This window comes from Citrus clementina, unplaced genomic scaffold, assembly GCF_000493195.1.
Source record: "Citrus clementina cultivar Clemenules unplaced genomic scaffold, Citrus_clementina_v1.0 scaffold_1, whole genome shotgun sequence".
Taxonomy (NCBI): Eukaryota; Viridiplantae; Streptophyta; class Magnoliopsida; order Sapindales; family Rutaceae; genus Citrus; species Citrus x clementina.
The window spans coordinates 332,217-345,420 of record NW_006263303.1 but is presented as its reverse complement, the minus strand read 5'-3'; the positions used below and the strand labels follow the sequence as shown (position 1 = coordinate 345,420).

General features: G+C 35.7%; 3 protein-coding genes across 3 annotated transcripts; 1 reads left to right on the top strand and 2 right to left on the bottom strand.

Moving 5' to 3' along the window:
- The first annotated feature begins 566 nt into the window (after positions 1 to 566).
- LOC18053941 (fasciclin-like arabinogalactan protein 3) lies at positions 567 to 1,409 on the top strand. The gene has a single exon (XM_006450073.1). The coding sequence runs from the start codon at positions 567 to 569 to the stop codon at positions 1,407 to 1,409; it is 843 nt and encodes a 280-aa protein (XP_006450136.1).
- An 868-nt stretch (positions 1,410 to 2,277) lies between these two features.
- LOC18053940 (selenoprotein H) lies at positions 2,278 to 5,256 on the bottom strand. Its single transcript, XM_006450072.2, has 4 exons — positions 4,741 to 5,256; positions 4,034 to 4,130; positions 2,937 to 2,996; positions 2,278 to 2,643 (listed from the first exon to the last, which is right to left on the bottom strand). Exons 1-4 carry the CDS (start codon positions 5,124 to 5,126, stop codon positions 2,563 to 2,565), a joined length of 624 nt encoding a protein of 207 aa, XP_006450135.1. The 5' UTR covers positions 5,127 to 5,256; the 3' UTR covers positions 2,278 to 2,562.
- Positions 5,257 to 6,474: 1,218 nt separating this feature from the next.
- LOC18053939 lies at positions 6,475 to 13,044 on the bottom strand. The gene is made up of 11 exons (XM_006450069.2): positions 12,738 to 13,044; positions 11,719 to 12,196; positions 10,679 to 10,777; positions 10,133 to 10,233; positions 9,961 to 10,032; positions 9,715 to 9,805; positions 7,686 to 7,766; positions 7,313 to 7,372; positions 7,101 to 7,223; positions 6,982 to 7,020; positions 6,475 to 6,894 (listed from the first exon to the last, which is right to left on the bottom strand). Exons 2-11 carry the CDS (start codon positions 12,109 to 12,111, stop codon positions 6,766 to 6,768), a joined length of 1,188 nt encoding a protein of 395 aa, XP_006450132.1. The 5' UTR covers positions 12,112 to 12,196; positions 12,738 to 13,044; the 3' UTR covers positions 6,475 to 6,765.
- Positions 13,045 to 13,204: the final 160 nt, after the last annotated feature.

The window sequence follows — 13,204 nt, the reverse complement described above, 5'->3', positions numbered from 1 at the left end:
TTTTTAATTAATAATAAAATAATACTTCCTTTAAAAAAAAGAAAAAGAAAAAGATACTCGTATTCACTGGAGTGTAATATAAATTTATAATATTTCAAAATTTAAAAATATATACACAAGTAGTCAAGTACTCAAAATATAGTTTCTTCCAAAAATGGTGTGGATATGTGTAATCGATGAACTCCTAATAATAGTGCTCTGACGTGTGTGTTGACTAATTAAAAGATTAAAAAAAAAAAAAAGTAATTAGGATTTGGGTGTCTGATAAGAAGAAGAAATTATTTGGTTTATCCGAAATTGGAGCTTGTAGTCACCACGCCACGCGGTAGTTCTTAAGTGAAACTAATGTCAAAATGGAGGAGAAATTAACTCACGCCAGTCATTTCCAACGTTCACGGTTATTATCCCATTAATAGCTTTGTTCCTGTCAAATATAAATGGAGGGTTCACCCCATCAAAGCTTTCATCATCAAGTGATCAAAAGCTTACTGATTAATTACATCGTCGACGCAGGGATATCAATCATATAGAATTAATCAAGTTTTATTATTATTATTATTGATATGATGGAGCTAAAAGCTTCTTCGTCCCTCGTCGTATTAACGGCTCTTGTTCTCTTGTTCTCGTCATCCTCAGTCAGCGTCAATGGCTTCGACATAATCAAGATCCTCTCTAACCACCCAAATTTGCTAGCCTTCAGCGACCTTCTCTCGCAGACGAAGCTGAATGAGGCCATTAACAAGAGGAAAACCATCACCGTTCTTGCCGTTGATAACAGCTCCATTGGGGGTCTTAACGACAGGCCCGTTGATGAAATCAAAAACATTTTGAGTGTTCACGTCATTCTTGACTACTACGATATGAACAAGCTAAAGAAGTTGCCGAAGACCTCGAGCTGGACCACTATGTTCCAATCAACTGGGAATGCTAATGACAAGCAAGGGTACATAAACTGCACGCGTCTGCCTGGAGAGCAATTCGTTTTTGGCTCTTCAGTGAAGAATTCGCCACCTGTCGCTAAGTTTGTCAAATCCGTCTTCTCTCAGCCATTTAATATTTCCGTTCTACAAGTGAGTCAGCCCATTGTGGCTCCTGGTCTTGGTGATGTGATTCTGCCGCCGCCGCCACCACCGTACACACCACCACCTGCTATGCCTCCCAAGGCGTCTCGTAAGAAGAGCAATGCATCCGCACCGGTAGCTGAAGGGGATGACGACGAGTTTGCCCCATCTGATTCGCCAATCGAGGCACCCATCGAGGCACCCGCCCCTGAACCTGTTGAGGCACCCGCCCAATCCCCTCCAGAACCCAAGGATGAGGCTGAAGCCCCTGCTCCTTCCAGTGCTTCACGCCTCTACCTCGCTTCAGGTGTCGCTCTTGCAGGTTTCACGGCAATGGCATTCATCTGACACTGACTGCGACAGAATCAACGATTTTTCACAAAAGAAGCAGGACATGCAAAGCAGAACCCTGTGATTCTGTTTGTCTGACCATTTTTATTTTTTATTTTTTCCTACGTAAAGATTCCTCACATTATTATTATTATTACTTGCGTAATTTTTTACACTATTGGGTTTTCAGCCTTTGATAACATGAAAAAATTACAATCAAAGACGCATATAATTTAACTATATGTAAGTTGGGGCCTCAGTTCCGTTTTTTGCTTCCCATTTCCTATCAACGTTCCCAATTAAACTCACCCGGTTTTCTAAGATAGACCTGTTCGATGGCCAGACAATGCGAGATTGCCTCATCCAATGTGAGAATTGAGCTTGACCTTTCAATTCAAGGGGAAAAACGAATATACATAATGATTATTTAGTATGAAATCCTTTATTTTATTTAATAGTTATAAGTGTTTATTTAATTTTATAAACTTTTATCATAATTTTTATTATTATTTGATTGTTTTTCTAATAGAACTTTTAAACCTTAAATAAACTATTTTACCCTTACTAATAAAAAACTCAAATTTTAGACTTTTAAGAATAAAGATTGAATTTTTTTTTTAATATTAAAATATTAAAAATATCATCTATTTACTTAACAATTTAATTTTATTCTTTTCATAATATAATTTTAAAAAATTTATCTATTAAAGTAATTTCATAAATTTTTATTAAAATTTTTTATTGACAACCAGACAACTAAATTTTTTATATAAAAGTTATACTAACAAAAGTTCTATTTAAATAAGTTTTATTTGAAAAAACTGTACCAGAGAGAGCCATAATCTCATATCAACCTAGGCTTACTTTATATATAAAAGATCAGTTACTCAAGCAACGTAAAATCTGTGGGCGTTGACTCATCATTAGGGCCAGTCAACGTACAATATCCCAAGAGCTTTCATCTGTGTCAGGTGACTCATTTTAGCAGTATCAAAACAAAACAATCAAACCAGTTTCAAAGGAAAAAAAAAAAAACAATCAAACTGCATCTTTGATCAATTAAACTAGCATTAAGTATCCACTGCTAGCCAAAATAACTAGGAAACTTCAAGTAATACAAAAGGGGCAGTGCTAGTGCAATTGCCAACATACTGATGAACGGCTCGGCTCTTCATTTCAACTTGGCGACTATGTCAGAAACGACTTCGTCCATGTCAAGATCCTTCATGGGTTTGAATGGTCGTTTCATGTCCTGCAAAGTGAAGAAGTGGAAATAAGCCAACTCATATGACAACCAGAGGTCGGAAGTTGGTGAAATAACTGACATTTTAAATCTTATGGAGTGGCCTATATTGAGTTTCAGATTACACCTAGTATGATTTACTAATAATATTGAAGGTACAAGAAATTTATGTGCATGACAAGTGCTATGCATTGCAAAGGTTAATACGCAAAATCAAAATTAGCAAGGGACAAGAACCCTAGAGAAGGGCAGCATGCAAGCAAATAAAACAAAATATAGATAATGTTGGTAGAAGTTTTCACCAGAAGACTGATAAACTTCTCGCCACCATCCTTGCGTATCTCAAAGCATCCCCTTCTTGGCTGTTGAAAGAAGAAATCAGAAATATCTCAACATTCTTAAAATATATTTGGATAAAACAAGTAAACATCTTAATATAGTACAATGCAAAGAAGAATAAAAGACTTTCCAAACGTGTGTTAAAGAAAATACTCCCTAACTTGTGTTGAATCACTTAAATAGCCATGTTAAAGAGACTTGGAATGCCCTAACTTGTGTTTTCTGACTCACTTGGACAGCCTATAACCCTGTTCCTCAATTCACAATCAATTTCAAGTTATTAACAATCATCTAGAGCATTTAACTATTTTGCTACAAATCATTGCCAAAATCCTTGAAGGTGCAGTCTGAAACTCTCAGAATAATATTAAGCAAAATCTCCAGGTAAATTCGGTCAGTAGTTTGTAGGCAAATATTAACGACAGGATTCCTCTCAATTCTATTCCAGAAGACGATATCCCTACGATGATGCAGAGTCAGTATGTAGGGTAGGGCCTTGGTGGGGTACAGTTTGAGGTTCCCAAAACTAATATTAGAGGAAACTCCCAAGGTCAAAAGAGTTTCAATATTTTTCTGGGAAATTGGCAACAATTGAACCCAATTAATTTCTCAATGAAAATTGTTCTGATGAAGTTGTGTTTGTGTTATGGGACAAAATGATATTCCTTTAATATTAGTGAGAGATCAAATAAGTGTGGTAATTATATTTTCCTTATGACAAAAAAGCTCCAGAGGGCCCAAAAAGAAAAAATGCTAAATTTGCCTGATCCATGAGACACAATATTGTAACACATAACTTTTAAATCTCGGAACTTGCCAACAGAACCCCAAAATAAAGCATATTAATGAAACAACCATCACTGTTTTTTTAAAATCCTAAAAATAAATATATAAATAAAAATAAAAACATCTAAACAATCTGTTTGTTGAAGTAGTAACTAGACCAGAAAATAACTCAGCTACTTCTCCCTTGAGAAAAGGAAAAATTAAAGGAAGCACAAAAAATAACTTGTCACTTCCTGAGTGCCCCATTGCCAATAAGGTGTAAGAACTTATGTACCTTTTCAGGATTTAGTAGAACGTTGATCCCTGGAACACCTTTCTCCAGACCATCCTTCACATGATTAGCCCTTGTCTTGAATGAATTGCATTGTTTGCTAAATTCAACAAAAAATTACTTAAGAAAAAATAATTATCACAGTTAAGAACAACATTTCATGACACAAAAGATCAAACAGCACCCAGAAGACTATGTACAACACCATGACAATTTCTTAAAAGTAGCTATACAGAAAATCTATGATGATTTGACAAATTTTTAACACCAAACATCATTATTGTACATTGTCAACAACTATACCCTGTAAACAACAATATTCTCAAGAGCATTACACAGAAAAATATTGAGTCTCGTTTTCTTGCGGATTAGAAGCCCTAAAAACTCATGTCTTCTATTATAGCAACGAAACAGAAGTATAAGACAATTAATATACAAACAACTATTGAATCCCGATGCGTAACAGAGACTCAAAAAACTACAACCAACAGGAGTCCAGATTATTAATCTAAAACCACAGATACTCAAATATGCTCTTTTGTTTCATTTTCTAGGCAACAAAACAGAAAATTAACACATGAACATTTACTATGCCTTAATTTTTATATCAAAGGAACGAATAACACAAACAAAACCTTTCTTTCTACTCCACTTCCACGGCAGCCAACCAGACCTAACAATAATAATAATAATAATAATAAAAGAATTACCAGTGCTCAATCACAACGGTTCTTTCCTTGGACTCGTCTCCATCAAATGCGTCACCCGCAGCTTCTTCTTTATCAGGCTCCACTTCCTCTTCAGCTTCCTCTGTCTCAGGCTCAACAACGTCCTCTTGAACTTTCACTTTCTCAGCCTCAATCTCCTCCTCAGCTTTCACATCTTCCTTCTTCTTCTTCTTATTCTTCTTTCCAGTGGCTTTCGCTTTCTTGTTCTTCGTCGGTAACTCGGCCTTGGCTAACTCAACAGACGAATCGGCCAAGTTCGAGTTGACTCGCCGAGTCACGCTCCGAGTCACCCTCGTCAGCGTCGTTTCCGCAACTCGCTTCACAGCAGCCCCTTCGACTCCCTCCGCTTTTCTCTTCCTGGGCGCCATTGAGCAAAAGCAAACCAACAGAGCAAGGGCAACTTGACCTTTTTTTTTTTTTTCTTTTTCTCCTACAACTCGCACGCACGAAACAAGCGTGCGTCGTGATTTTGTCACTTCTCTAATTTGTAGCCACTTTATATACCCATACGCAACGGTTTGGGTTCGTAGACATTTTTTTCTCTAATTTTCCCGCGCTCTATTTTCTATTGGATGATATTTGAACGGACGGTCTGGATCGATTTATGGTTTATTGTTTAAAGGATGAATGTGATCGTGGCCGTCTTGGTGTGGCAGAGGAAGAAATACTGCCACATCAGAACAGCTGTATCAGCCTGCTCTGGGAGTGGCACCTCTGACTGTCAAGTTGTAGTCAAGACCCCTCACAAGTCACACCTCTACTTTGTCGCCCCCTTTCAGTCAAAAGTTTTAAATGTCTGAATTGGGCAGTAAATAACAAGTACTACTTTGAGTATTTTCCGCAAAAAGCAAGACTCTCATCCAATTTATTTTTTTTTAATACTAATTAATCATCATATTATTGTATTACACAAATATTTATAACAATTATTATTGTAGCAGAGATATTACACTAATATTTATAATCAGATATACATAATTGAGACTTACATTATTATATTAAATTCTATGAAATACATGCCCAAATAAATAATCCCTCACAAAAAAAAGATGTCCATACTCCACTCATATTTGACAAGAAAAAAAAATTTTTAAATATGAAGAACATTTAACCCCACAATACTCCGCTGCCCTCACAAGACCACTTCGGCCAAGGCCGAAGTGGCTCATCCAATTTATTAAACATTCTGTACAATTTCATCAAAGGCAGACATTAAGTTGAATCAACTCTAGGGTGAATCACCGATAATAATTGTGCATGTTAGTTAAATCATAATCAGATCATAATAATAAATATAAATATAAATTTATATGTATGATCCATACTCATAATAATAATAAATAATCATTAATACCCCCACTGTAGAGCTCATCCATCTTAATCGGACCCTTTATCAATTCAATCTCACATTCCACAATTAATAAAATAGATCGGGTCTAAATCCTCCCAAAAATTTGATACGACAGAGAAAACACAAAACATATAACTCAAATTGTAATCCTACTTTTAACACTTGGAATTATTGTGGAGCTAAACGACCTTATATACAACTGCCGTATTTTACAAGGCCCATTTATTCTTACACTTGTATCTTAATTTAGATGTATAATAAAAAAATTATTCCGGTTTGACAATTATCCTAGGTACAAAAAATCAAAAAACGAAAACGCATTAGTTTATATAATAAATATCCAAGTCTTTTGATATCAACTTCGAGTACAAAAATGCCCTAAAATATGAAGGGAAAAATTGAGGAATCTATGAGGAAGCAGCAAGCCATAAGAAATAAGCTGAAAAGCTTCCCTAACTGCCCCAAGTCGAGCGTGTCCCCAACAGCTAAGAGTTGCTTGTGCTCAGAAAAACCTATCCAATGAAACACCCAAAAATCTATAATTTGGCCGTTTTACATTGTAAAAGTATATATACGAGAACTAAAGGAGGAATTGTACGGCATTCATATTGACGCCAGCTCAAAAGTCATCACCATTCATCAAGGTCGAAAAATGATTAAACTGTAGTGTAATTGACGAATAGGAACACCAATTTATCAAGAGCTTCAGGGTTAAACTTTCTTGCAAATAAGTAGCAAGGTCTTTTCATTCCATTCCACATGCAAGGCATGATTGTCACTTTTTTCTGCAGCAGCAAATGAATATAATGATATGTTAGATATTTTCCTTTGAAACAGAAAATTTTTTCAGATGCAATGAAAGAAGTTTGTACCTGTTCATCACTAGTAATGTGGAAGGTTTCATCAATGGCCTGCAATGAACAACAATCATCATATGCAAAAGTGTCTAATGCTAGTAGGACAATTAAGGAATAAGATATATGTTACATACTGCAAGACTCTTAAGGAACTCAGAGGAAATATCTTGTGCCCTATACGCTTTTGGATGCCACTTTCCTTCAGACCAATCGGCATGTGTGACAGACCAATTTGCAATTCCAGCTGGATCAATCATCTAAATAAAACAAATAGTTCGTAACAAAGAAATGGCAAGACTTGCGTAGTTTTCAGTCTAAATAACTGAACAGAATATGATGTACCGACGTGAAAAAGGGTTGGCAGGTAGTGCTCATCGGCATAGCAGTTGCGCCCTTCCATATTTGGCTGAAAAAATAAAACTGACTAAAATCAAGATGCTTGTGTTTGAAACCAAATTTACAGCATTCATACTTCCTACCAACATGAAACTTTGACAGCAGATAGACTATATGTATGAAATCAATGCAGATTTCACCAGGAGCAGAAGGCTCCAAGTAATTCAATAGAGATAAGTAATGTAATTTGTTTCTCTTTTATTCTTTCATTAGAGAATAAGCCGGAGAATTGACAATATACACAAACACAAACAGAAGAAGATTCTCAACATCTCAACAATGTACGCTACCAACACCAGAATACCAAAAGAAATCATGATTACCTTGCAGTAATGCTTAAATTTTGTGTAGTAAAGACTGTCTGCCATAATTATCATAGCATGTTGCCGCTTCAAGGTAAACCACTGAGGTACAAAGCAAATAAAAACAACATAAATATAAATAAATACACACACTAACACACACATGATAAATGGTTTGTTCATTCACAACTAGATATCGCAATTATATGCTTCACCGGTTAGACCTCTAATATCTAAATATAGGTTGCCATTACATGGTAGAACACCTGATCCTAGGGATCTACTGCAGATTCATCCCTATATACACATTACACAGCCCCAGAGACTTCTTGTTCCAGGAAGGCAACATGTCAAACAATAGAACTAAATATTAAGTTACTAAACTTTCAGTTTTTCACCTTGGTGATCAATCATCCATGAAGTAGCCACTTGACTCAAAATATAATACGTAAATTAGGTTTTATACCGCTAACATAAGTTCTGTGCCTATAGAATGGATGATACTCCAGGGGTTAATTCTGCCCTACCCCAAATCCTTAAACATTTTCCGCTGCGGGCACCCAATTGTTTCAACTTCTTTAAGCGCACACCCAAAACTGTCGTGTTATTTTAACGTTTAAAGGGTAAAATGGAAAATTCAGTTATAAAAATTAATAATCACGATACAATTTCCCCCCCCCCCCCCCCCCCCGGCGGTGTTTTCTGCTTTGTTTCTTCTTCTCTTTTTTATTCTTTTTCGCTCTCTTCTTCTTCATTTCTTCTTCTCCCAGATCGCATCATCATCCTACAATTTGAAACCCATTTACTAACAAGATAACTTTCCCCCATTTTCTTCTTTTCTCTTATCTCTGTTCATGGCTTTCAATTTTTTTTTTCTACCTTGCTTCTTTTTTGAGTGCTATTGGTTCGATTCGAGTGAGGGTTGGGGGTTACGTGGTGGGAGTTTTGGGTTTAGACTGGGGAATGAGGTTGGTTTGTGGTGGCGTAAAAATCGACTAGGGTTTTCAAAGAGTTGGTGCGGCCATCTTGGTGCTGCTTTGATCAAACAGTGGAGGTCATGGTAATAGCTTTGTTGTCAACGGAGTGTGGAGGGAGGTCTCTATACAACCTACCTAGTGTTCCAGTGCGTGGCTTTGATGGAAAGTTCCAGGAATTTGTCGGAATTAAAAGCGTGCTTTTGTTCTTGGGGTTGTTAGACGATATTCAAGCTCAGATATGGTTCATATGAATAACCTCTCAGGAAAAAAAAGAAAAAAGAAAAAAATATTTTTTGTTCTTTCAAAAGATAATATTTTAGTAATTTTTTTATGGAGACAATTTTTCAGTGATTAAAAATTCAAAAAAATGATTTAGTGTCAATAGCTAAAATGAAGAGTGATTCGGTCTTTTGGTAATTTAACAAGTTTAAATTTAACAAATAACTGACGGAAACCGTTAAAAGTGACAACGAAACTGACAGTTTTGAATGCGCGGTGAAAGAAGTTGCAAAATTGAGTGCACGACGGAAAATGTCGAAAGATTTGGGAGCATGGCGGAATTAACCTATATTCCAGTCAAAATATAGAATATATATTTACCCATCTAAGAATAAGATTGTGTAAGATAATTCTCAGAAGACACCAATAAACTGCCACAGTTTATTACTTTAGAAGTAATAAGCATATGATAGATTCTCCACAGTTCAACAGAAAAATTCAGACCCAGCTTTCCTTGCCATGAAAAACAGCAAGGGAAATTGAGGAAAAAGAACCACATCCATTCACGATATAAAGGTCAAACAAGAAAACATGAAGAGTTTAACCCACTATGAAGCATGATGTGTAATTCATGTGGAGGAGGAGTTTCGAACTAGCAAATGGATGATATTATATAAACAGAAATGAATTCGACCAGCACCCACACTGGAAACCTACGAAATCAAATCAAAGATACTGTATGTATTCGAAAACCTAAGAAATCTCAGTAACAAATATATAAATGAAACCTTTAGAAGGCAATAAGTAAGTTCCAAGTATTACATCTATGAGTCAATATACTTTAAATTATGTACCTGTGAACCTTTCCTGAAATCTTTCTTTTCGACTTCAGGCAACATATGCTCTGAATACCTGCCATTTCCATGTGGGCCAGGATCCTCAAAACTGGAAAGAGGAAGGAAAGAATCAATTAAGAAGTAAAAAGCTATGAAAATAACAACTTCACATATTATATAGATAAAGCTTTGATACTACATCAATTTGTTAAAGAGAGAGGGAAAAAAAAAAAAAGATTCCCTTCACTACAGAACGCTGCTTACCAATCCACATAGCTGACATTTGTGTACATCAGATAGTTATACACATAGTCAAAGTTATGCAGTGGAATACAACTGCAAAAGCAATTGAAAAGAATTAGACAAATGTAACCATGTAAGAAGATGCGCAGATTCCTGATCCATGTGGAAGAAAGAATATCTCTAACTCAATCACCTATCAGAGAGCAGGACAAATTGCTGGTTATCAGGGTCTAGAAGTGCATGTGCTAACAGCCTCTTTTCAGCATCAAGCATAGAAATTCTACCCCAAGCCACCTGAAAGGAATTTGCACTTGGCATCAACTATCAAATCTCATTTTACAAGGAACATAAACAATAGGCAGTAGGGAGTGATGTTGAGAATTCTTGGCATATTTGAGATTTATCATACAACAATCAACACTGATCTGTCACGCATTCTCCTTCAGAATGCATAATCTGGCCCACGATTAAATTAGACTGTCACTAGATACCAGATAGTGATATCCAAGCTCTCCAAGGATTGACAAGTCAAGTAGGTGAATTCATACTTGCGTATTTATATGTTGGAAAAGGTATTCTACTATAGTCAATGTGCATGAACATGCACTACTTCATCATATTTTATTATCATTTCTATTGTCATAACAGATCCATATACAAAAGGCTTATGACTAGGAAACTAGAAAGAAATGAACTTAACTTTTTATTTAAATTGAACGCTATGTGTTACTTCACATACCTTTTCACTGCGGATATCTCGGCCAACAAAATAACGGCTCACATGAATAGGTTTTTCACTAGATGCATGTACATAAACAGAAAATCTGTCCTCATGGCCCTGTATGAAGAGTGTAAGCCATATCATTTCGTGTACAAGATAAACAATGCTAAATAACAGTGCGTTTATCTAAATTTGGAAGGAAAGGAAATTGACATTATATCCTGTGAGTAAAAAGTTAGAAGTACTGACAAGAGATCTAAACTATAACTAAACCTTTTGCAAAAATATCCATGATTTAATCAGTTTCCACATGCACTAGCAATATACAAATCAGTCCCACTTAAGGCACAAAATTTGACAACATTTTATTATAACAGACTAGGCAGTGTACATTGTTTGTATTGTCGAAAAAAGAAAAAGGAGCACAAGAGCGGAGGGTCTGTATCATGAAGAAAGTGACTTCTAAAGTAATAGAAATATAATCCTATATCTATTCCTAAATGTTTTAACTCAACTTCTGTAGCTTCACATTCTTGTAAGTCCATCCAATTCATCAAACTCTTTCCAACATCCAATAGAGACTCCTAAGCTTATCACGAAAGACATAAGAAGCTAATAACCATCACGAACTCATCTGATATCCAAAACCTTTACACGCCTCCATGACTTTGATGAGAAATTTTGATAAAAATGAAGACCTAAAGTAAACTATTTATCTATCTTCAAAATCAAACCAATAGCACGGAGGCACATTCTAGAGGCATCAAAAAGTAATAACAATCAGCATTACAGATCTGGACTTGCTGACGTCAAGAAAAATGTTACTACCCCACACATCAATATAGCAGGAGCTGAACATAGAAATTTGAACTCGAGGAAAATAAGATCAAATATTTTCTAATAATCTAGATATCCCTGCACAAACTAGATGTAGACTCAAAGACATGTCTAGCTGGAATAAGAAGCCACCATCAAAAATCATAAGTTCATATAAATATATAAGGAATGCAAAAGAAAGATATGAAAAGAAAACAATAAAAAAGAAACTGAGCACTTACATGAAAGAACTTTTCCCACAGGTTCTCAAAAGGTAAATTCCCAGGAGTCAAAAACATGAAAGCTACTTTTGGATTCTTTGAGCGAACGGGTGGTTTATTCAAAATTTCCTTAAACACAACCTGAGCTATATTCTCTGCATCAGTTAGTTCCCTCGTAGGAGTAGCTGGCAGCTGTTCAAGCATTGTACAGCCCCTACCAGAGAAGAAATAGCACGAAGCTAAGCTCCCTGATCCTGATGGGTAAACATAGACTCCGGTTAGAAAAATGATAAAAAATGTAACGAAGGCAATAATCCATATCGGCCTCTTTAAATGTGGCCTCTGCTGTCTATATCCAGCCATCATTTGAAAATCTCGTATGCCGCCAAGTTTCCATGCACGAGCTGTCTTCATTATTGCTCAAGCCATGGTTGCAGTATTACCAACATTCCACTCAACTTTGAGATAGTAAAAGCAGCACTACCAACACACTGGGAGTCTGAAACATTAAAGATGTGGGGGCAAAAAAAAAAAATTGATTACCAGAGTACAGAGTTATAAATACACAAGCTTCACAAATTTACATCATGCATCCAAATTAACACCATTCATTTGGACTGTTGCTATCATTAGTCATAAGTCTACAGAAATATGAACTCAATACATCTGTAGACTCTAACCCAAATAGATGACACTAGTTCTCCGGGTTTCAAAAATCAAAACTCTACGGTCAATCTGAACTAATACTCCAATCAAATAGCATTTCAATACCAATCGATTAACAAATATACAATCATTATATAATATAGATAATTCGAAGCTAATATACATATATATATATATTTTATTTTAACAAAATGAATTTAAAGCGGAATTTCCGCTGACGTCACATTAAAAAGATAAAATACAAGTAAAAAACAAGCAAAGCTCAGAAATGCTAAAAGCACGAGTCACAAATCTTATAAAGCCGTGTGCAATCCGGAATAGAGTTTCTAAAATATCAATTGACGGCGGAGATTCGATCAAGAGATTTATAGTACCTGTGATCGGAAGCAGCTGATAGGGTAAGTACGCGATTAAGAAATCGGCGAGCGAGGAGTTTCTCTGTTTCTGTAAATCTAATTAACGAGGAGAGTGAGAAATTAGGGATGCAATAACAATATAATCAGAGGATGAAGAGAGAACTAAGATAATATTAACGGCCAATAGTGCTCGCTGGAAAGCGGAAAATGCTCAATCTCGGAGAGAGAGTGAGTGAGAGACATACACTAACAATGTAGTTCTGGGAATACGTAATTTATTACCGGGCGGGTATCGATAAATTAAGTACTTTTTTTTTATCTGTATAATTATAATTATACGCGATAATATACGTGTATTAATTATTACACAGTTTCATTTTCGTCCCGTCGTACTCCTCAGATCAATTATCATTTATCAATTTATCATTGTCCTCTCTCAGGCCGATATTACATAATTACCCTTGGTTCTCTTTGAATTTCTCTCC

Excerpts from the sequence above, each read along its gene's own strand:
- LOC18053941 (XM_006450073.1), top strand. The coding sequence starts at position 567 with ATGGAGCTAAAAGCTTCTTCGTCCCTCGTCGTATTAACGGCTCTTGTT.
- LOC18053939 (XM_006450069.2), bottom strand. The coding sequence starts at position 12,111 with ATGAAGACAGCTCGTGCATGGAAACTTGGCGGCATACGAGATTTTCAA. Across the intron at positions 10,234-10,678 it reads GAGATATCCGCAGTGAAAAG|GTGGCTTGGGGTAGAATTTC; the intron begins GTATGTGAAGTA and ends AATTCCTTTCAG. Across the intron at positions 7,767-9,714 it reads ATTTCAGGAAAGGTTCACAG|TGGTTTACCTTGAAGCGGCA; the intron begins GTACATAATTTA and ends TTTGTACCTCAG.
- LOC18053940 (XM_006450072.2), bottom strand. The coding sequence starts at position 5,126 with ATGGCGCCCAGGAAGAGAAAAGCGGAGGGAGTCGAAGGGGCTGCTGTG. Across the intron at positions 4,131-4,740 it reads ACCGTTGTGATTGAGCACTG|CAAACAATGCAATTCATTCA; the intron begins GTAATTCTTTTA and ends TGTTGAATTTAG. Across the intron at positions 2,997-4,033 it reads TTCTACTAAATCCTGAAAAG|CCAAGAAGGGGATGCTTTGA; the intron begins GTACATAAGTTC and ends TTCTTTCAACAG.